This window comes from Neolamprologus brichardi, chromosome 4, assembly GCF_056152115.1.
Source record: "Neolamprologus brichardi isolate AB-2024 chromosome 4, ASM5615211v1, whole genome shotgun sequence".
Classification (NCBI taxonomy): domain Eukaryota; kingdom Metazoa; phylum Chordata; class Actinopteri; order Cichliformes; family Cichlidae; genus Neolamprologus; species Neolamprologus brichardi.
The window spans coordinates 20,514,265-20,537,376 of record NC_142107.1 but is presented as its reverse complement, the minus strand read 5'-3'; the positions used below and the strand labels follow the sequence as shown (position 1 = coordinate 20,537,376).

At 39.9% G+C, this 23,112-nt stretch overlaps 2 protein-coding genes and 1 long non-coding RNA gene across 4 annotated transcripts; 2 read left to right on the top strand and 1 right to left on the bottom strand.

Moving 5' to 3' along the window:
- Nucleotides 1–2,474: 2,474 nt before the first annotated feature.
- On the top strand, nucleotides 2,475–6,311 carry LOC148103014 (transmembrane protein 265-like). The gene is made up of 3 exons (XM_087840362.1): nucleotides 2,475–2,747; nucleotides 3,597–3,823; nucleotides 5,357–6,311. Exons 2-3 carry the CDS (start codon nucleotides 3,599–3,601, stop codon nucleotides 5,531–5,533), a joined length of 402 nt encoding a protein of 133 aa, XP_087696488.1. The 5' UTR covers nucleotides 2,475–2,747; nucleotides 3,597–3,598; the 3' UTR covers nucleotides 5,534–6,311.
- Nucleotides 6,312–7,480: 1,169 nt separating this feature from the next.
- On the top strand, nucleotides 7,481–10,793 carry LOC118455119 (uncharacterized). The gene is made up of 3 exons (XR_015719002.1): nucleotides 7,481–7,703; nucleotides 9,554–9,786; nucleotides 9,981–10,793. It is a non-coding gene; the product is annotated as an uncharacterized LOC118455119 (long non-coding RNA).
- prr14 (proline rich 14) lies at nucleotides 10,361–21,983 on the bottom strand. 2 transcript variants are annotated; one of them, XM_006803034.3, is made up of 11 exons: nucleotides 21,893–21,983; nucleotides 20,739–20,767; nucleotides 20,451–20,640; nucleotides 19,348–19,510; nucleotides 19,201–19,266; nucleotides 18,475–18,515; nucleotides 15,360–18,212; nucleotides 15,139–15,280; nucleotides 14,864–14,973; nucleotides 13,965–14,033; nucleotides 10,361–12,656 (listed from the first exon to the last, which is right to left on the bottom strand). In XM_006803034.3, the coding sequence occupies exons 3-11, from the start codon at nucleotides 20,591–20,593 to the stop codon at nucleotides 12,362–12,364; spliced, it is 3,882 nt and encodes a 1,293-aa protein (XP_006803097.2). In that variant the 5' UTR covers nucleotides 20,594–20,640; nucleotides 20,739–20,767; nucleotides 21,893–21,983; the 3' UTR covers nucleotides 10,361–12,361. The 2 variants fall into 2 exon arrangements, with proteins under 2 accessions (XP_006803097.2, XP_006803096.2); XM_006803033.2 differs by having other exon boundaries at nucleotides 21,850–21,960.
- Nucleotides 21,984–23,112: the final 1,129 nt, after the last annotated feature.

Here is a 23,112-nt window from a genome sequence, read left to right as displayed (position 1 = left end):
ACCATGGTAACTGGTGTAAGTTAATCCGTAATTGTCATGGGGTATGACACATGAGCTAAAATTCCCAAGACAAACACCAAAGTCCCACCCTCCATTGGCCTGCCCACCTCTGTAGTTACAACATTGCAGAAATCATTAGAAATCTTCATAGTGTAGTGTCAGTGGTAACTCGTGGATGGTTTTTTTCCCTTAAAATTCTACAAAGTAATGTAAGATTAGTTATGTGTCTGCAGTTATTAACAACAGACAGATTTAGACTGTTTTTCTTTAAATGTGGTTTAGCAAGATTTAAGTAAGGCAGGAAAAATACCAGACTGTCACGAGGTGTTTACAGTGGTTAAAATGCCCTTATATAAACAGCTAAAAGTACAAAAAAAGGGGTGTGAGGATGGGTTCAAGTGAAGATGTGGAACTGTTAAGACTTTGAATGCTCTGATAATCAGCCTAGACCTCTGTAAAATGAGTTGCAATGAGTAAAACTGAGTTTGACCCCGGCCCTAGTGTCAAAAATAAATAAATAAATAAATGAGAATGATATATTCAGATAGCAAAGGCTAAGGTTTAGATTCATTACCATAGGTGAGTTAGATCTCATAGGGTTCAAACTATTTTTAATAATATATGTAATAATTTTATTGCAGTTTTTGGGGAGAATGGAAATATATTTACTGTACAACTTGCACCTAAACATTTTTATTGCACAGAACTGTAACTGTGCATCTACAAAACATATGTTGTTTTATTGCACACAGTTGCAGTCGTATTGTTAATGCAGGAAAGGAATGTGGGCGGTAACAGGTCACAGGTGGTTTAAATGATCCACCTGGAGAAGAAACTTACCAGTCACATTCTTCTGGTATTACTCAGCCACTACAGGATATTTGCTCACTGCTATTTTGCAGCAGACTTATAGGCTGCTTGTCCTGAACCCTGCATCCTGCCTTAATTACCTTTAAAATGAGAAGAAATCACACACACCCTGCTGATGGCAAAAATCATAAAAAGGCTACTCTGACTTTGTTTTGCCATCATTCAATAAAGTTACTGTTTACATATAACAGCAGTGTTTATCTTATGTATCTTCTCTGCTTTAGTTGATCCAGTTTACTTACGTAGATCTTTCAAATTTGAAGAATAAACAGTTCAAGGTGTTTAAATGTTTCTGTGGGGTACTTTTACTTGTCTCCAGATTCTGGCTGTTTTCCATTATTTGTGTTACAGAGTTGCATATTCCTGCCAGAAGCTATTTGTGGATGTAGGGTAGTGCGGATGACTGCGTCACTTGTATGTTTTTGTTTCTCCGCTCCTAGACACAGCAGAGGTTTTTCTTTTAACAGGACAGAATTTACCACAAAATTATGTCATAAAACTTTATTGTAGTTTGTTTGTATACTTTCATTTGAATATTTTATTCAGTGATCTCTCCCCAGTCTAGGTTTGCTCAATTACAACTCCGTAAACCAATTTTATTGCTTTGAAACAGCCAGATGCCGTTGCTATATTTAGAGATATGAAAGGGTCATTACATTAACTGTAGTAAATGGTAAATGGCCTGTATTTGTAAAGCGCTTTACTGGTCCCTAAGGACCCCAAAGCGCTTTACACAACCAGTCATCCACACATTCACACACTGGTGAGCTACATTGTAGCCACAGCCACCCTGGGGCGCACTGACAGAGGCGAGGCTGCCGGACACTGGCGCCACCGGGCCCTCTGACCACCACCAGTAGGCAACGGGTGAAGTGTCTTGCCCAAGGACACAACGACCGAGACTGTCGGAGCCAGGGCTCGAACCGGCAACCTTCCGGTTACAAGTTGAACTCCCAACTCTTGAGCCACGATCGCCCCGTTGTAACATATTGGCAGTCTTTTTTTTTTAAATGCTTGGCACTATGACACAGAACAAACAGCACCCTGATTGTAACGTCACGGCAGTTTTTTTAGTCTCAGGGAACAGCCGTATTTGTGTACAGTGGGTGGGGTCAATGTTGGAAAAATGCTCTCAGGTTGCATCAGTGTTTAAGAATGTATCTTATGCGAAGGTCAGAGAGTAGAGGGGGGGTCAGGAGACTGGAATAAAGCAGGGTGTGTTAAAAGTGATTGATTCTGCTGTGATGAGCAGAAAGAAAATCAAGTGTACAATCAAAGGAATGGGCAATTTAAAAATAGATAGCAGACTGGAATCTCAGGTTTACCTGAAGGCATTACAAGTTCTGACACACCTTTTCTCAGCTCTTCTGGAATCTGGTGTGAAATAAGAAACAGTTGTAAGTCTGTGCATTATGTATCAGTGCGACAACTGAGGAAGAGAAAGGAAAATCTAAACTGAAATAAAATATGAGAACTAACGCAACACTGTGAGGTAATAACAAGCTGACACATTTTATGAGTGGGAGTGGAGACGGGGGGGGAAAGAGGGCAGGGCAGTAAAGGGGGAAATGGGAGTGGAAGTCGCAAACAGAGTTTCACTAAAGGCTAATCTTCCTGTCATTCAACAGCTTGTGTAAAACAGGAACAGATCAGGTTTATGTCGTCTCTCTACAATCACAGTAGCACTCTTTGGATGTCCATTTGTAAATATTTAACTGAAATCTTCACATATTAAAGGAAGGCAGCTCGAGTTGGAAAAGACCTGCTCATCATCTCAACAAGGCTTTGATATCACTCTGAGAAGAAGCCGGACAAACTTTGAACAAAGATCAGACTGAGGTCTGGATTCAGGACACTGCTTTTTAAAACTTGCTCAGGTTCGTACTTGATTTCAGCCTTTGAATGCGGGCTAAGTGGTCGTCATAGTGATTAAAAAAATCTTATCTCCCTAGTTGTTAATACTCTGTTTGCCTTGTAGAACCACCTTTAAGATTTTGGTGTACAGCAGTGTTTGATCAAAGCTTACTTAATCGCCTCATGTTTACTGTTTACCCTTCATGTGGACGGAGTTTTCTCCCTCTTCACTACAAGTGATTCACAGCCCTGCATGTGTAATATTACACTCGGCTCATACATTTTTTCATCTCTTACCAAAAAATGCACACCGGGTAGGTGTCGTCCGCCCGGCTCTTTTAAATCAGAGGCTAGATAAGTAACATTTCAGGCTTCAACTTGCCGTAACAACCTGCCCACCAAGCTAGTTTTTCAAGCTATTGCTTTATTTTTTATTTTTTAGTAACAGGGGAACACTGTTACGCACGCTGCTCACTGTATTGCAACATTCTTCAAAATATACTTTCTGTTTCTTATGGAAATACCCAGTCCTCAAAAAAATTCCATTCTCACACTCTCAAGAATACGCTACATTTTTTTGCAGAGCGTGTTTAAACCTGTAGGAAACATTTATTTTAAATTCTTTTGAATCTGAATCTAAATAGTTTTGTTCAGTGGTGGAGAAAACCGGTTTACCTGAGCAGGGTTTGTCCTTTGAAAAAAACTAGTTCCTTAAAGTTGCTTTTATCTTGAAAAATCAAACATGTCCAACAAGCAGCCATTAAACTGTCCTTTCAGTGTTTCTGTGCACACAAAATGTTTAAGCATGTTTGAGATGTTTGTTTTTTGTCTTTTGGGTCAAACATTCCCTAACTTTACGTCATATTTTGCAGAGATGTCAGAGTCATCCCAGAACTATCAAAACAACGTCGAAAGTACTCCACTGACTACTGTAACAGGAACAGGTCTTCAACAACCTGAGGAAACCTGCAGTCAAGTAATCTGTGAGCACTCTACTGCGTCCTGCTGCAATGACAAGTACCACAGGAAACTGGCCGTCTGTAGCATCATTTGCGGGTTTTCCTGCTGCGGAGTCCCAGCTTTGATTAATTCTGTCAAGGTACTTTATTTTAAGTCACGTTCTGAGTACATGAAGGCATCTCTTATGAGAATAACCATACTTAGATTAACTGCCACGGCTGGTTTGGGATGATTTAGTCAAATCTTATTTGACACAAGACAAGGGCAAGTAAATCCTGTTGGAAACCAGATTTCTTCATGCAGCTCTTCTTCAATTTAAAAGGGTTTTTCAGCTGTACAATCACCTGTTCGCACAGGTGTGTTAAAAAACTTGCCCTAAACCAGGCACGGTGCAGTGAATGAGGGTGTGATCTTCATGTTGTAAGAAAAGCAATGTTCTGCAGAAGTTATTTGAGGCTGCCGCAACTCAAATTCCTCCAAAATTATTATTTAAGTAGAAAATTTCTTCTCATTGCAAGAACTAAACAAATTGCAATTTGAATGATGCAATAGTGAGATTAATCAGAAGAATATAAACTTGCATGCGTATATTCATAATGTGCACTCTGGATTTGTTTCCAATCCTATGAGAACAGCATCAGAGTATGCAGCAAAAACACAGCTTCCACTTACACACAGCTCATTAATGAGAAACATCTTAACCTTCACATCTCCTCAGATCTACATATTCAATTATTACGTTCCCTTAAAATAAGAGAAACTGAAATAAAATGCAGTTGTGAGGTCTCAGAATCAAAAGAATGACAACACCACGGATCAGAAGTTTGATACCATCATGGGGAGGCTCGCGGCTCTCCAACGGGAGATCGAGAGACCAGCATCAGAGTGTTGAAGATCAGCTTTGAAAATTCTCGTGAGCTGCTCGTATGAAAAGAAAATCAACAAATTCGGGATCAAAATGCAGACACCACCACGGCGCCAGCTGCAGGCCCAAGGCTGAAGCCGGACAAACACTCCCTGATAACGACTGTGTGATGACTGTTCTCCCCATCCCATGCAAGGCCACCTGGATTGGCTGGAGGGCTGTTTACTTAGCCTGATAGGGTGAAGGACACTGTCTCAGCTGAACTATGGACACGCACACACACACACTTACACTGATAAGCACTCACTCATCTCCCCCTCCCTTTCCAACGCCTTCGATGCTTGTTGCCTCCTGGGAACACGAGGCGGGTCTGGGCCCGCGCTGGCGAGTCGGCGCAGTGGCAGGATGGCTGCTGTGTTGCCTGGGATTACTCCTCATCCCCTACCCACCCCTGTGGCGTGTTATGTCTTCACAATGTTGTGCTGTGAACATTCATGTGCTTTTATTGTTTCCTGTTCTCATGCTGTCCTACCATGGAAGCACAGCATGAGTAGAGGTCTCTTTTTTTCCTCTTGTACCTTCCCATTGTGTGCACATTTCAGTGTTTTTTTCCGTAACTCTGCCGATCTCCGACTTGTAACCCCCATGTAATGTCTGTGTTATGTGTGTAAGGTCGGGGGGAGTGTCTCATTTTACTGCGGGGCAACCTGCATGTGACAAATAAATTCTGATTCTGATTCTGAAAATGCTTCTTCTTTTTGATTTCATCTTTAAATGAAAAATGTTGTCGTGTGTTTACTTTAACAGGCTGAGGATGCTGACAAAGCTGAGAAGGCCGAGTCGGCGACAGACAGGAGAGCTCCAGGGTATTTAAGACGGGCCAAAAAATGCGGCATCATCTCCATCGTGGCGTGGGTTTCCGTTCTAGTGTCAGCTCCATTGCTGCTGGCACTGGGCTCATATCTCGCCACTTTGATTGACTGATCAACCTCAAAGGAGAACAGCCAGAGGAGTGTCTCTGCTGATGTTTATGGAGACGGACAGTGGAGAGCAGGAAGCTGCTGAATCAGTAGCTGTGGAGAAACTACAGGTTACATTAAATGGAAAAAGTCTTTCTTGGTTTTTCTTACGCTGAAATGGGTGCTGTCCTAATTTATACTTTTCTAGCTCCTTTAGTTTTTACACAAAGAACAAACATCTTTGAAAATAGTATTAAATGTCTAACAACTGTTTTTGTTATATGCTGTGATATTTATTGAACCATCTGTTGACCCGTGGACTATGCAAACATACATGTATATATTATAGATTGAAGACTAAAGCTGTTATATATAATGTAAAGCTACTTAAATGTAAAGCTGCTCCCGTAAAGACTCAATCCTTAATATTCTTACAGTTATACTTTAACTTTCTTACTGTAGATGACTACAGATGCTACATAAGTTAATCAGGATTGAGTCTCTACTGGAGATAAAATGCGAGGCAGTGATTGGGGCAGTGCTTCATCAGTACATTATGAGGTCCTGTTCTTGCTATTTTATTTTATTAATGTCAAATGTATATATATGCTGCACTTTTATACAAACATTAACAATTTTATAATAAAATGAGGAAACTTTTATGGTCTTCATCCACATTTTAACATGCACTCATTAAAAAAACCCAATGTCACATTGCCATGGGATTACTGCATTGTTACAATATTTACTTCATTAATGTCAAATGTATATATATACATGTTGTACTTTTATACAAGCATTAACACAAGCTGTTTTCTAATAAAATGACAGATTTTTTATGCTTTGATTTGATTGAAGTATTTGTGCGTACAAAACAAAATATTTTAATAGTTTCACAGTATCTCATTAATACATGACAAAGTTGTTTTTTTTTAATGTATAGTGTTACTTGTACTGACCACATTCTTTTAATAGTTCAGTCTATCAGGGCGTTTGGAGAGGTCACCCATGTGGCTGGGCGACTTTGGCTCCCACATTTGGGTGAAGGAGGACTTCTCCTCATCAACAATTTATCTGGGGTTCATGCCTGTGGTTGTGTGAGGTGTAATCAGAAACTGGAACAGGAAAAGCCAGTCCATGCAATCCAAGATTCCTGGGAGTCCGTCAGTAGTGACTGGACCCATTATGTGACGCATATATTGGCCAGCAAAACCTAGGTGGAGTCTGGACCATGAATGGCTAGACCACTCCCATGGATGGATTGGAGGTGGTGCCTGTATTTGGTTTCTCTGAAATTGAGAACATGCTTTTACCTTTTCCTCCAGAGAGCTCTGCATTCCCGGGCACCACACTAATGATCTGGCAACGTGTTTATTCAAGAAATGCCTGGATGAGCCTCGTGCAGCACTGCAATCATCTGTGTTAATCCTGGGGTGGAATAATGACTCTGGGACCCCACATGATGCATCCATCTTGAACACCGAGCTGCTGCTGATGCTTGGCACAAGGTTTGCGCCCCTCCTGCTCAGCTGTTCCATTTCCTGTTTACTATGGTGTGATAAGAAAACCTAAACAAAAACATTTTATGATTTAATACAAACATACCAGTCACCAGAAATTTGTTTGTGCAGATTTATTAAACCTGGTAACACAAACTAGACCGACTTTGAGGAACTACCTCAAAATGTCACGACCTCTGGCCAAATCAGAACCATTCATGCACCTCGAATATCCAGCATGTTGAAACACAAGTGACAGGTTCCAGTCAGGGGTAAGGTAATATAGTACAGACTATATTATGAATGACACACTTATTTTCCTACTTATTATAAAGCAATTTAGATAGAGCTGATTCAGATAACACGACCTTTCCTCTGGTGCCACCTTCAGATTCAACCAGTTACAGTCTTTATCAGGCGCAGCTTCCTTCCTCGTGCACAGTCCTGTCATTCAGAAACGTACATGGTAGAAACACAGGTTTATGTCGTCGCCCTACAACCAGGCGAACGGTGTTTGAATGACCATTTGTGGAAATTTTTAAACTTCAACTGTCATATTTTAAAGGAAGACACGTCAGGTTACAGAAGGAGGAGAGAACATACCTGCTTATCATCTCAAGACTTTGATATCACCCTAAAAAGAAACCAGACAACCTTTGCTTCGCTGAAGGAGTGACATCAGACCGAAGAAATCAGGTTTGTACTGTAATTTAAAACCATCTCAATCAACTCATATTTACTGTAGTATTTCACTATATTTGAAGATACAGGCCATAATTTAGTTGCTGTTTATTACAAATCATTCACAGCACTGTGTAATATTACAGTCCAACACTCAGCTGATACATTTTCTTGATTGCACCAGCCAATCAAGTTTTTCAAGTTTTTGGTTTGTTTTTAGAGAGGAGGGAGTGTTTTTCTTTTGTTTTGTTTTTAGGTAACAGGGAACATCGATACCTATCATCCTCTTCATGTTACACCTTTCACAGGATACTTTTTATTTCCTGTGAAAATACCCACTCCCCCCCAAAACAATTCTCACACGCACTTAAAAAAATACACTACAAATTTTGCATATTTTGCAGAACATGTTTAGACTAGGGTGAAGAGAGGAGCGGTGCTGATTTGATGGTGGGAATGGATGCTGGACTAACCTGGTGTACACGAACATATAGCAAGAGGGTGCTGGGAGGTGCTGGGAGCACCTGGTTCCACAAAGTCCTCAATTCAAACCTCCAGCAGAAATTTCAAAGGAGGCTGGAGGCATTAAGTCTAAATAGATACTGTTCTGCTCCTTCTTTGCTGATGGAGCTGTGGCCATAAGGTGGTTGTGGCCTTTTGGGGGGAAACCCCAAATCAGATGGAGGTGAAGAGAGCTGTCAAGCTGAAGAAGGGTCGAATCTGATTGGTTTGTGGGACTCAGGAGGCAGATAATGAGTGCCAGCACGCCAAGCCAGTGCAGCTCTATCAATAGCTTAAGGAGAAACTTGGGTGTGGGGGGAGTTTGGTCAGAGCATGGACAGGAGAACCTCAACTGAGCATATGGTGAGAAAGTAGAAGGAGTACTTTTAATGTCCTATATCCCAATTTTGCTTAGAGGAAAGAGTCTGGGAACAAGAAGGATGGCTCATTCACTACTGTGGCTGAGTTCACCAAATCTACCCCCATGAATTTTTAAGCTTCTGGATGTTGCGGGACTGTCCTGGTTTCCTTCATGCATAAGTCCAGGGCATTGCCGCTGAACTTGTGTGCCCAACCAATTGACTTGTGTTATTATTACAGCTTATTATTCAGCTTTGGACACACCAGTGGGTAGTGACCAAAATGAGCCTTCTTCCTTTTTGAATTTTATCTGGGCTCTCCTGTAGTGATGAAGTGAGAAGCTCAATCATTCAGGAGGGACTGTCTACTAGCTGAGATGTTTGGCAGCTCCAGGATACACTGGAGAGATTATATTTCTCATCTGGCTTGGGAATGCCTCGGTATTCCCAGGGAAGAGGTGGTCATGGAGAGGGATATTTAGACATGCAGAAGGCATTTCATATAAATTTTTTAAGTGGGATTTTGTACAGTCTTGTAGGAAATGAATTATTAAAGCTGCCCCAAGCCAACTCATTGTAACACAAGCCACATGGTCAGCAACAACAGTTCACCCCGAGCGCTCCAGTTTCACAAAGGAAAGACTGATTTGAAAAATTAAGGACAATATAGCTAAAAGAATTAATAGATTAAAGCCTTTGATGATTATTTGGACTGTTCTGTCTATTAATGCAGTGTAATGTATAAGTCAAAAAGCCAGAGCAATAACAAAATAAACATTTACCTAAGCAGGGTGAAACCAGCAGATAGAATGAAACCAGTTCCTTAAAACTCCTTTTTATCCATTAAACAAACATTCTTATCAAGCAGCTACTGAAACCATTAACTTATCCTTCCAGTGCTGTTGTGCACACAGAATCTTTACATGGCTTAAAGTTGTCTCACACAGCTTACCACGTCTTGTCTTTGAGTTTAAACTTTCTCTAACTTGACGGCATATTTTGCAGTGATGTCAGAGCCATATCAGTTAGATGCACCGATAGAGGAAGCACTCCCGCTGAACTCTGTACCAGGAACAGGTGTTCACCAACCTGAGGACACTGGTAATCAAGTAATCTGTGTCGGTGAGGACTCTGCTGCGTCCTGCTGCAGTGACAAGTACCACAGGAAGCTGGCCATCTCTAGTATCATCTGTGGGTTCTCCTGCTTGGGAGTCCCAGCCTTGGTTTATTCTGTAAAGGTATGTTATTTTCTCTGCAGGCAGGCAACCTACAGCAAACCAGCATTTGAAAACTTTCTTATGAGGATAAGCATGTTTATATTTGACAAACACCTTATCTGCTACATCTCTTTACAACTATACACTAGTCATTCATCATGTTTGTTTGGCATGATCTTTAAATCAAAAGTATTGTCACATCTTTACTTCACCAGGCTGAGAATGCTGACAAAGCTGAGAAAGCCAACCGGACAAGCGAAAGGAGAGCTGCAAAGTATTTAAGACAGGCCAAAAAATGGAGCATCATCTCCATCGTGACATGGGTTTCCATCCTGGTGTCAGCTTCTTTGACACTGGTATTACTGGTGCTGGTCCTATCAAACCTGGGCTTTGATTGACAAACCTCAGTGGAGCACATCCAGGGGAGTGTCTTTAAAGATTCTGATCAACTATATCACTGAAGCTATGGAGTAACTAAACGTTACAATAACCTTAAAAATACTAAATTTGTTTAGCTTGAATGCGTTCTAATCAGCCTTTACAAGAACAAACACAGCTGAAAATCGTATTAAATGTATTAAAACTGTTTGTTGTACTGTATGCTGTAATATTTATTTGACATTATATGAACATGTGGACAATTCCAACTGCAAATGTAAAAATCCAGCATTGCCTATAGTTACAGAACGTGACACAATATCACACATATACATTATAAATCAAAGATTACACCTGTTACGCTCCAGTAATTACCCAAACTTTAATACTCTCCATTACACTTTAACTGTCTTACTGTAGATAACTACAGATATTAAGAAAGTTAATGAATCAGTCAACAAGTCACTCAATTATAGCAACGAATAACTTCAGGATTGAGTCTCTACCGGATATAAAATGCGTGGCAGTGATCGTGGCAGTGTTTCATCAGGACATTATGAGGTCCTGCTCTTGGTGTACCACATTGGCATTATTGCATTGTTACTGTATTCGCTTTATTAATGTCAAATGTATATATGCTGCACTTTTATACAAACATTAAACAATTTTATAATAAAATGACTTTTGTGCTCTGAGTTGCTAGAAACATTTTAACACGCACAGATAAAAACAAACAAAAAAAACCCACCAATGATTACAAATGTGCAGACAAAACACCTATTTAAACACATTTTTACAGTTAAGGCAACCCCATTAACATTTGGCAAATATATAATAAACACGTATAGGCTGTTTAATGACAAGTTAATACTTGCAATGCAAATATAAACACCACGGAAAAACAGCAGTGGACACTTCCAGTAATCATTAGAAATGCTTACTGGAGAGTCATATTGTCTTTATGGCACATTTAATACAAAAGAAAGCTCCACAGGTATGAAATCACAAACACAAACCATTCACTGAGGCTCTGCCCTGAGCTGAGTACAATGATGTATGCAGTCCAAACTACATGTAGACGACCGATTGTACAAAATGTGGTTGTGAAACCGAGTCCAGTGACTATGAATCTCCACCTGGCACCTTGAAGAGTATATTGTATTCAGCATTTAGTTAATTAAAAAAAAAAAAAATAGCTGCCTATATAACCACTTACAATGATGTGGTAAGGTCACAACATCTAAGGTGATTGACTGCTTTCTTCCAAAAACAGACAGCTGATTAGGATTCTGTGTATTAGGGCCATTCTCGGTGAATAGGCTAGCAAGGAAGTCGTAATCCACAAGAACACCAAAGATTAAATTCCTAAATTTACGAGAAATTTTAAGGCTGGATCAATTTCATCATATCACAGATCCCACAGACTGACACGAATAATTAAGAACTATATAAATGCTGGCGATTTAAGTCGAGAACCATATTATCACCTATCACCCAGACAGACAGAAACAAAACAAAATACAACTTGATCGCATTTATGCGCTGGGTTTTGCTGCACCTCCTCACTGACATTTGCACCTAAGACTCGCTCTTTACATCTCTGGTGTAAAAACGTAACCCATTCTTCCTTTGAGGTTATGATTTCAGGCTTTCAATTTTATTAAAACTGTGACACTTCAATCTCCTTTCCCCCTAAACAATAAACATTTAAATCTCAGGTTTGTTTGTTTTTTAAAGTTACAACTCAAATGGCCCAAATGCACTTGGAGAAATCAGACACAAAGTGCATTATCACTTATCAAACACACAGTTACTGTAAGTGAATGGCACTGAGTCACCCTGACAGGGAGTTTGGCTTTTCATATTGTTGATTTTTTTTGCTGATGCTAACAGTTTTCATCCATCATGGACGGATCGTAACTAAAAGGAAGAAGGGACAGCGATGGCAATGATTGAAAAACGACTTACTTTACACATTCTTAACCACGTTTATGAGGCAATACTTTTAACGGCGCTATCATGTACTGTTCTTCAAATTTCAGGCTACAAACGCTACAGAATAAACATTCTTCATTTAGAACTTGCCACCACAACATTTATACAGACCGTGTTGACAAAAAGAGTTGCTGGCACACTCAATCTTCATGTTGAAATATTTATATAGACAGTATTATCTGGTTTTTAATGGCTGCCAAAACAGTCACCTGAGAGGCATCGGTCAGCTGTCTTTCTGATCATGAATCAACCACAAATTGAGCTGATCCAGCTTCGCACAGAGCAGCGAGTCCACATCCTGCACGCTGAGGGACGGTTCGTCTTTAAGGAAGCCCCCTCGTCGGGGCCTGGAAGTGGAAATACCTGCTTTACTCACTCCGACAAGTGGCTTCTTTGGTTTTCTGACCTCGCCGACCTCCAGGAACTCTAAAAATCGTTTCACACGCCTCTGACCAAACCAGGACTCAGAGCCATTCCTGCGATTGAGAGGCACCTCCTCGAATATGGTTTCCAACCGGCTGAAATGCAAGTGAAAAATTCCAGTCAGGTCACTGAGGTAAAGCAGCAGAAAATTGATTACACACACAAACACACTCACCACACCTTTTCATTTCTAATAGAATGATTCAGCTGATTTAGATTATATGACTTTTCCTGTGGTGCCACCCTCTGGTTAGACTAACCTTCTTTACTAAACTATACTGTGTCCCAAGCAGGATTTGATTAATGCAGCAAGTTTATACAAGACTGATAGTGATATTTCAAATATTAGGCAATACACAAAGAATATGAAAGTCTGAGGAGAAGTACAAATTTGACTAGGGCTGTGCGATATGACCAAAATCTCATATCCCGATATAAGACATTTATCATCCCAATAACGACATAAATCACAAAAATTTAACATTTTCTGTAAATTCTGTGAATCTTGGGCAGCTCAACTTGCATGAAGTTTTTCCAGCTGGGCGTCGTGTACCTGGAGTCGAGTCTTTTAACCGATGCATGAAACGATACATTTTTAGACATAAGTTGTAACGGCCGCCGTTTTCTTTGTGAGTATTTATTACACGGCGTGCTGCGGGGAAAAGCCTGTGCTAACGTTTGAGTCTAAGGTCTATTTTTTAGCACCTGACGGCTCTTTTTTGCTTATCATTAGTAAATACTCTGCATACTATTTCATGCGATTCAGTTCATTTTGAAAAGTCTCAACAAGATCTTGAGCTTTATTGTGAAAGGTTTATGTGGAAAATAAACAAGCGGACACGCGATGGTTTGCTAACGACAACGCATAAAAACAGGCGCTTGTCCGTCCTTAGTGTGGTTATATTAAATATAAGAGAAAGAGAGAACTTTAAGAAATTAATATAACCACTACAGTGACCATCAAAACGATGAAAAAAATATTGCGGTAAACAGTTTATTTTGAGACACCACGAAACAAACGATAGCGTAAAATGAAACGATAGATGTTTTAATATCGTCATCCGATATATATCGTTATATCTAACAGCCCTAAATTTGACTGTTTTTAAAATCTCTGTTTGACTTCAGCCATTTATTTGTTATAACTTCCTTCTTCTTCACAGCAAGCAAGTACCAACAACAGGACAAGCAAGCGTAGCCCAGAGCTGCAGATCCTGCATCCTGGTGACAGTAAACAGCTGCTACAAATAGACAGCAGTCTGCAAAGCTGCCTGTAGGCTGTGAATAGGACCACAGCAGAATCTTATCTTTGCCTTAAGGAAAAGAGTGGCGATAAGACGTGAAGCAGACATATTCAGAAACGGAATAATTAAGGGAACAGTGGTTGCTTCTCTCAAACTTACCTTTCAGGGGGTTTGCTGAAATTCTTGTTGGTGTAAATTTCTTCCAAACTGAACTCCTTCTTTTTCAGCCTGTAATGTAACAGAACAAAAAGACAAACCACTGCTGGAGCATCTCTATTGATCAAAGAGACATCAATAGAAAACTCGCATGTGCTGAAATGCACTGACATAAATTTCCTTTCAGTGGTAGATCAGTCAGAATCTGTCCTACTTTTTTGCCCCAACTGAACTGGAGCTAGGAGAAATCAATGTTTTTTTGATTTTGAAGCAAACCATAGATCCTGAATTTACCAATATATATCAATTTTCTTCTGCGATTAATAAATCCCTCTGGGATTAAAAAAGTCTCTCCGATTCTGATATATTAAAAAAAAAAAAAAGGATAAAATTAATAAAATGAAAATTGCGATGCATTTACCACAGTCTCATTTCACTCATTATTACATACCGCTCGTTTATAGCGAGCTCCCCCTTTCGCTGCAAGTTTTACTTCAAGTACACTTTCTCACACATATACTTAAGTCAAGATATACGCTACATGCTAATTGAAATCAAAGCTTGCAAAAAGGAAAAAAAAATCATCATCTGAGCTTTTTGTGTCCACAGTTAGCTTCCATCCTTCAAGTGTAAAAATGCACAACATAACAAAAGAAAAATGCTGGCAAAATATTAAATTTGTTAGTGTCTTAATAAACATGTTTAATAAATAGCACCATGTAATTAAAAAAAAAAATATATATATATATATATATATATATATATACACATTGTGTATGTATACACACACACACACACACACACACACACACATATATAAATAAATGTGTAACATAACTGATGCCTAGTGATGCTTGAAACAGTGAAATAAAACCTGATACCTATTTATATAGAGCACATACCTGATGGGTTTGGGCAGCCCCATGGGTGTGAGGTTATTTTGAGGCTTGGGTAAAGTTTTCCGAATTCTGATAGAGGACACCTTTCTTCGTTCCTCATGCTTTTGCACCATCTGTTGAGATAAACAAAGAGATTAACGATTATTTAAAAATACAATAAAGCACAAATAACAGCAGTGATCTCAGAAAAGTATGGCTGAAAGTGGCAACTAACAAACTGTAAATTGTACAGTACACATCTGTAAATACCCCGTCACCTTATTTTAAATAACGTGTACCTTAATTTCAGAATCAGAGTGAGCCTTTTCCTCTCTTAGCCCGCCATCTTCAAACTCCTGACTGGAAGAACTTGTCTCCTCGCCATCATCCTCCTCCTCACTCTGTTGTCTCCTCTCAGTCTCACACTCCAATGGATTCCCACTTCAGAGAAATTGAGAGTTAATATTAGCTTGGCATTAACACCTCCAAACATACTACAGACTTTAACGAAGAATGTTACCTGCTGCTAGAATCCACGGCAGCACCAGAGGAATCTGTTCTTGAATGGTGCCATGTGGAGGAGCTTAATGGGGATGTAAGAGATGAAGCGGAGGAGGGAGTGGAAACATGGCTACAAGTGCTGAGACTGCCAGCAACTCCTTTGCTGTCAAACCTCTTAGAAAGGAAAGCCAGGGGGCTTGAAAGGAAGCAGGAAGCAAGAGCAGAGACGGAGGTGCTGGGGGAAAGTGCAATACTAGGAGACAGGTGATGAGTGATGGGGTCGTACAGGGTAGATCTTCTAGATGGGTACACCTCTTTACGAAGACACAGGGGGGCAATCTCCCTCTCCACCTCCACGCTGCAGACTGTGTGTCGTCGAGCCCGCCGCAGGGATTTCTGCGCCTGAGAGACAGAAGGACTGTGGGAGGACTGGTGTGATGTGAGAGTCCTGCTGGGATGTGGTGAGGTCCAAGTTGTGTCATGGGGATGGAGGCAGAGGATCTCTGGGCAAGAGTAGCTGCGTAACAGGCGGTGTGAGAAGCCGTTTTCTGATGAGCGTGCACCTGACGTTGCTAGATTCACATCATCCATTGTGACAGAGTTTGTCACCTCTTCACTTTTGCGTGTCCTACTGTGCAGAACTCGGCATTTTCTCCTTTGGTTATCTGCTTGCCTGGGCTTTATGCTAGCTCTTCTTGTGCTAGACCTTAGCCTAGAGAGACTGACACCTCCTTCATTAAAAACTTCAGAGTCCGTGTGAAATATTTCTTCTGCCACAGAAGCTGAACTCTTTAGTTTCTTCTGAGTGTGCCTATTATTAATATCATTATTTAAAAGAGAGTCCACATGAAGTTGTGAAGGTGAAGGAAGGGGGTGGAAATTACTTTCAAAGGGAGTCATTTCAAAATATACAGTCTCCGTTGAGTTTTTACTTTTACTTTCTTTAGACTGACTCTCTTGAAGGTTGATGACACATTGCTGTCTCTCTAGAGTCCTACTGGATACACATGATTGAGTAGCACCTCTAAGACCCTTTTTGGGTCTCTTAGTCGGCTGGCTCAGCCCTCTTATCAAGTCCTTTCCTTTTTCAGCATGTTGAGAGGTATTAAAATCCTTAGGCACGAATTCCATTAGGCCCACTGACAGTACCGATGAGGTAGACACCAAAGGGCTGTCTGATTCTGTCACTGGACTTATCTGATTTTGCGATTTCCGTTTCTGTGGCTTCTTGTTAATATTCCTGCACTTACTTGTATTCTGGAGCTGCTTTATACAAGGACGGACGAGCGCTTTGGACGACAGCTCATCTTGGTTTGTAGAAGTGATTGCTACAGTAGTTTCAAGATCCATACTGGCATCAATATTTACATCAGAATTACTAATAACTGTTCTGTTCTGCCTTTTGCATGAAGTAGCAGAGCTTGCTTTGATTCTGCAGCTCATGTGGTTGTCTTCTGCCACACCAGTGCTTTTATCCAGTGAACAAACCAACATAGCATCAGGGGAACTTTCAGTTTGCGAGTGCAACACAGCTTCATTGATTGTACCAAGCACTTCTTGACCAGATTTTCCTTTCCTAGTCGTTCTTGTTGACACAAAAACAGACTGTCTCTGTCTTCCAAGCTTCGGTGCTTCTTCATTCATTAACTCGATTTCTTCTCTCCCTGAAGCTGTGTTTGATAACTCTTGCTTTTGTGTAACTTTTGTATGTGTATCTGGTGTCAGTCTTTTTCTTTTTACAGAGTCTTGGGAATGACAGTTCAGTTTCAACCCTCTCTTTTCTCTCACAAAACCAGAAACTGAACACTTATCCTGATTTAGCCGCCACTCCTGTTGTTGCAGATCTAAACTGGACCTCAGAGTCCTTTTATTAACACTGTCATCGAGACTCTTTTGGAGGCTTTCTTGAACCAAGCTGCAGCTTTCTTCAGTCTCCTTCTTTTCATCACCATCAGGCTGAAAACAGTCCATGCCAGGCTGAGCGTAAGAAACTGAGAAAGATGAAGACAGCATTTTTTCAGGGTCATCTGAGTCCAGGGTCTGGTAAGAAAGCTGCTTCTTGCTGACCTCTGGGTCAGACTCTTCCTTGAAGTCAACCCTCTTCAAGCCAGATCTATTTCCTGCACGTTTTCTGGAAAGTGGTTTTAGACGAACAGAAGTCTTGAATTTCTGGTCCACCAAAGCAATGCACATCTTTGACCTGGATTCACAAGAGGCACTTACACTGGCAGAGGACCGTAAAACGACAGAGGAGCCAACAGACTCTGAAACACCAAGTTGTGAGGGGTAGTGTGGCAAAGGCACTGAGGCAGGTGAGGTTTTTTCCTTCTGGTGTACTGCAAATTCATCAACGATTTCTGAACCTGTTGTTGAATCCTCATCAAAATCTAATTTTTTAGAATATTTAGGAGAAACAGTTTGTGTGTTTTGTGCATCTCCTACATTAGTGAGCTCGTTCTGATCAGCTCTGCAGTGCTGATTGTCATTTTCACTTTGTCCTTCAGGATGAAGCGTACTGCTTGGCTCTGAACGCTCAACATCAGCTGTTCCATCAGCCTTTAGCTCATCGAGTCTGTCAGAATGGTCCACTGACAGTGGAGGACTGCTGGCTCGGAAAAGTTTAACAGGACTCATGACTATCTCTGTGAAACTGGCCATCTTTGACTTGAACGACTGAAACAACGGGCCGATCACCCATCCCTTTGGGGCATATGCATTTTCAGCAGTGTGTCCAGCAGCCACATCCCCGCATGTATCCATGTCAGATTTGGCGGCATCAAGACTCTCTGGGACATTTTCATCCAACAGTTTATCAACATTTTCTCCTGGAGACAGATTTAATTTCTGCTCTGGGAGTTTTTGGTCCTTTTGCCTATGACAAACAAAAAAAAGTCAATTTTGATTTCCAGAGAAAGTCAGGAATTGTATAATATCCAAATATAATAACATAATAATCACAGAAATAGAGATTTCTACAGTACATTTTGATTACAATCGCTAAACTACTACACTACAAATATTTTATTATTCACTTAATGAAGTTGTAAGGGATAAGATAAAAAAGAAGGCCTAAATCAAGACTACTAAATGGCTACGCACTATACATACTGTGAAAAATCATCAGTCACACTTACCTATTTTGCCATTCTGCTGTAAAGCCAAAATCAAATCCATCCTGCAAAATAAGAACATAAATATTTTAGAAATAAACATTAAGGTGTGCTTGGCTGAGCATTTATACTAACAAGCTAACATTTAAATGCTGCTCCTTATAGAGGAAAAAATTTTCCCCACTAATTTTCCATATAATGTTTTGCATAACTATAACAAATAATTGGGTCTCATGTCCCTCCTTCCTCCCCAGTTTTCCCTTCATATTTCATTAAAAAAAATAAAATAAAATCACACTGCGTAGATTAAAATTAAAAGAAGCTCATTTTTAAAAATTTGGTGAGACAAAATTGGTTGTAAACAGCTGATACCAATTTTGGTAGCTCAGTAACCTATTTAGTTATAATATATTGTTGGCTCTGGATTTAATTGTAATACAAATACTCTTCTGCAACGAAAACATTGTTACATTAAAAATCTGCGGTCTGCACAGTATTAGGTCACATTATAACACTCGATTGCTTGTCTATGTCAGATGCAGCAGACCGTGAAGGAGGATTAAATCGCTCAATTAACCCTCACACCCCATTCACTGTACAGGTCTACTGTACAGCGTCTGCATGCAGAGATTAGACACTGAAAAAAATATAACCGAGGACATGCAGACAGGCTGTCTCAGTTTGTCTTTTAATCTATTCCTTACAGAGCTATGTGATAAGAAAACGTATCTCAGAGAATCAGACAGTTACCTTGTTTTGGTTGTCGTGTGCATCTGTTCCTTCCACTCTCGACTGCTTAGATTGTGCCGCTTGCACCTATAAATGAGAGAGATGGTGTGTTAACTGATTTATTTCATTACCTAAGACCATCGAAAAGACTTTATGTAAGAGACCTACCATAATCCCACTCTCTCTTTGTCTCTTTGTGGGGGACGGATTCTGTTTAGTCGGTCTCTGAGCCGCTTGACTGTCTGTGTTACTTTGTTTTTTAGGAGTCTGAGCTCGGATGCCTTGAATGCGACCACTCCTTCTGTGGCCAGATATTCCATCATTTGGACGGCTGTGAAAGGATAAAACAAGAAAAAAAAGAAAAGAAAAGAAACCCATTTATCCAAGTTATGATGAAAGACATGCAGTGTAACGGGAATAGAAAAGATGCGAAATCCAGCCTGCATAAATATGATAGCTACAAGGCCATCTGACAATTAAAGTTCAACATCCTAAACAAATTTTACACCAAACCAGGTTAACAGATTCTGCCATTTAAATACATATAAAAACACAGATAATCCCACCTAAGCTCGTCTACCTGCAAGCTTCCACAGATCCACCTGCTGTCTGGAGAGGCTATTTAAAGCTAAACACTAGTGGTTGTCTGCACTTTAGGGTGCGACAAAGCAAGTTCAATATTATAGCCAGGCTCTCTTTGCATTAGCTGCCTTGACTAAACCTAAAACTTAAGGCTGAAACAACAGGCATCACAACTGTGGGTATGAACGGTCTGTTAACCCAAGGTTTGCGCTTCACGGTCTGTGCAAGCTCGCATAAAAGAAGGCTTTTGATGTATTTTGATCAACCTTTTTTCACACAAAAGTGATGATGAACAGAAAATGAAGACTGACTGGAAGCTTAACCCATTGCTCTTGATTCATACTACACCCCTCAGGTCAGGCAGATTGTGCCATTTATCCCAGGTGGCAGCTGAAGACACTTGGATTAAAAAACATCAGGATAATCAAATCTGCAAAATGCATCGCTATATAGAAGCCCCTTAAATGCCACATATAAGATGAAAATTAACACTAGTAACTTAGTAACTAAAACTGTGAACATTTAAAGATATTAAAGGAATCGGTCATCATTTCAATCTGCGTAATCCCACTATGTGTCTACAGATCGTAAAGTCATTCTTTCATAAAGAAAAAAAAAAGTGCCCTAATGCAAGAAGGGGAAATTATACAAAGAGCAAAATAAAGCAAGAGGTGCCAGGACAACTATACCTGGGAGTGATGGAGGAAAGGGAGAGGAAAGGTGGTGCAGGTTCACTGTGGGGAGGTGCACTACAGAAAGGGTTTGGGGGGATAGCATCTTCATCCATTGGACAAACTATCTGAGTGAGTGAGTCAGAGGGATAAGTCAACATCCCCTTGCTCTCTCGCTCTCTTTTTCCCTCTCCTTGTCTGGCCTTCTCTGTAAATAACAACAATGAAAAATAAAACAAACATGCGGGGCACCAAAACAGCACATCAGCATTTGAAAGCAAGTCTTGAAATGGATTTTTCACTTACTTTGCTAAACCCTGAGATGAGACTTTATTCTGCAATTGAAAAAAATTAAAAAATAATAACAAGTTTTTAGAATATATACACAAAATGTCTGACAATAACATAGCATCACAGCAGAAGTCTAGATTTAATATCATATAAAGCCAGGAAAAAACACAGTTAAACAGAAATTTTGGATATTTGATATTATAGCCTACTAAATGATCAAATAAAAGCAACAAAACGTACAAATAATATAGTTAACGTTAATACAATACAGGAATCACTGAAAACAATAATTGATTATTGTGCATTAGAAAAATTCCTATCAACGTGGTGAAAAAAAGATTTTAATTTCTCATAGTAATTTCATGCTTAGTTATGACGCAGAAATAATTAGATTTTAAGTGCAGCATTGGCGAGACCTGCAAATAAACGTTTTGCTCACAGTACATCATTTTAAAATTGATAAACGCCAATTATAATAATTAAAATTGCAACGATGTAATTAATATTATAATAAAAAGTACAATTGGAGGCAAACCCTCGGTTCTCAACCTTTGAATTTCAGCTCCCAATCTATGCCAGTCATTGTGGTTGGCATTCCGTATCCTTTCATTTGCGCCTCGAGTCCATTAGAAAAAAGTTGTCTAAGCTTAGATCTAACATAAGTTGATAGAAACAAGAAAGCAGTAAAAGGGAAATGCACCGTAGTTTTATTGCTATTCCATCACGAAGGAATCCAGTCATCGCTTTTAATCGAATGGAAACGGCTGTTCCATCAAAATTGGGCGACGTCTACTTGCTGGAAATCACAGATTCACATTCAAACTTTTATTTATGAGCCAACGTACGAAAACCACAGCAAATCTTGACTCAACCACTGAAATGGTTGTCGTAAAATATACTGCGTTTTATCTGAAGTAGAGCGTTAAGACAACTCTGCCAACAATGCATGCCTTGGCTGACGCCGATATTCACAGTGTACAGCAGTCAATTACGGCACCAGGCAATAGTCGTAGCCAAAGAACTGTCATCTCCAAAGGTTCGACCATTTTTTATCGGGGAGCTAAACTTCTGTTCGTAGTTTAGCCGCAAATTGTTATAGCAGCTAAACAGGATTAAAGAAACTTACCTGAAATGATAAGCTGGACCGCAGCGTAGTAAACTGACCTTACCGTAAACAAGACATGCAGCAGCGACGGCGCCCTGCAGTGACTCGAAGATGTTATCCGTTTGTACCAAACATCTTAGGCAGACGGATTGTCCAATCACAGCTCGACTTCTTTTCCGCCCGGAAAGTCCTGTTGAAATTTGACCAATCAGAAGAAGATTACAAGGGTCGTCGTTTGAGGGCAACCAATAGGAACGCAAAGACAAATGGCTGCAAAAATTATATTTCTAACGCGTCCTCGGGTGACCCAGTATCTCAAAAACCTACAATTGCGGCCAAATTGAATAAAATGAATATGGCATCGAATCAGAATGTTGTTCATCGGGGTCAAAAAATATATTTAACAAATACGTTTTTAACCAGTTTAATTCATTTCTTTCTTTTACCTATGCTTTATTTGATAGTTATGAATGGTTGCTGTTTTTTCACTACTTATTAATGCAACAATAAGTAGCTTTGCTCGCATAATTTCATAAAAATACCAAATATTAGCATATCCCCCCCCCCCCCCCTGAAATATCCAATTTAGTATAACGTGTGACAACGTGAGAATTTTTTTTACATCCAACAGCAAACCGCTTCTTTTTCTTATGTTTACTAAATAGTCAGTCAGCTAATCGAACAGTTACTGCACCATCTTTCACCATCTTTTGTTACATGTACGCAAATTGATCAGAGTTGGATTTTGTTTTTTCTACTTTCTACGTATAGTCTTCTGTATGGAAAATGTGCATTTTCCACGGCAGAGGTATCTTAATAGTACCTGTAAAAATTCCTGTGTGACTTTATTAGTCTTGCACATGATTGTGGAGGGATTTTGGCTCACTCTTCTTTTCAGTTCAGTGAGGATTGCCAGATTTGTTTACGCTTTATCATTTTAATCAGATTGAGGTCTGGCCTTTGTCTGGGCCACTGCAACACCTTGATTCCTTTCTTTTTCAGCCATTCGGTGATTTGCTGCTGCATTGGGACTACTGTCCTGCTGTATGACCCAGTTTCAGTTAAGCTTTAACTCTCCTCAGATTTGTCTCTAGAAAACTTTAGTGTATAGAAGGTCCACTCAGTGACTAACTCCTGATTCATGGAAAGCTTCATAACTGTGAATATTTGAATGTTTTCCACTTGTGAATAATATTTCTCACTGTAAAATAATAAACTTCAAATTGTTTGGAAACAGCCATATATCCCCTCCCAGACTGACTGGCACGCAACGATTGTTTCTCT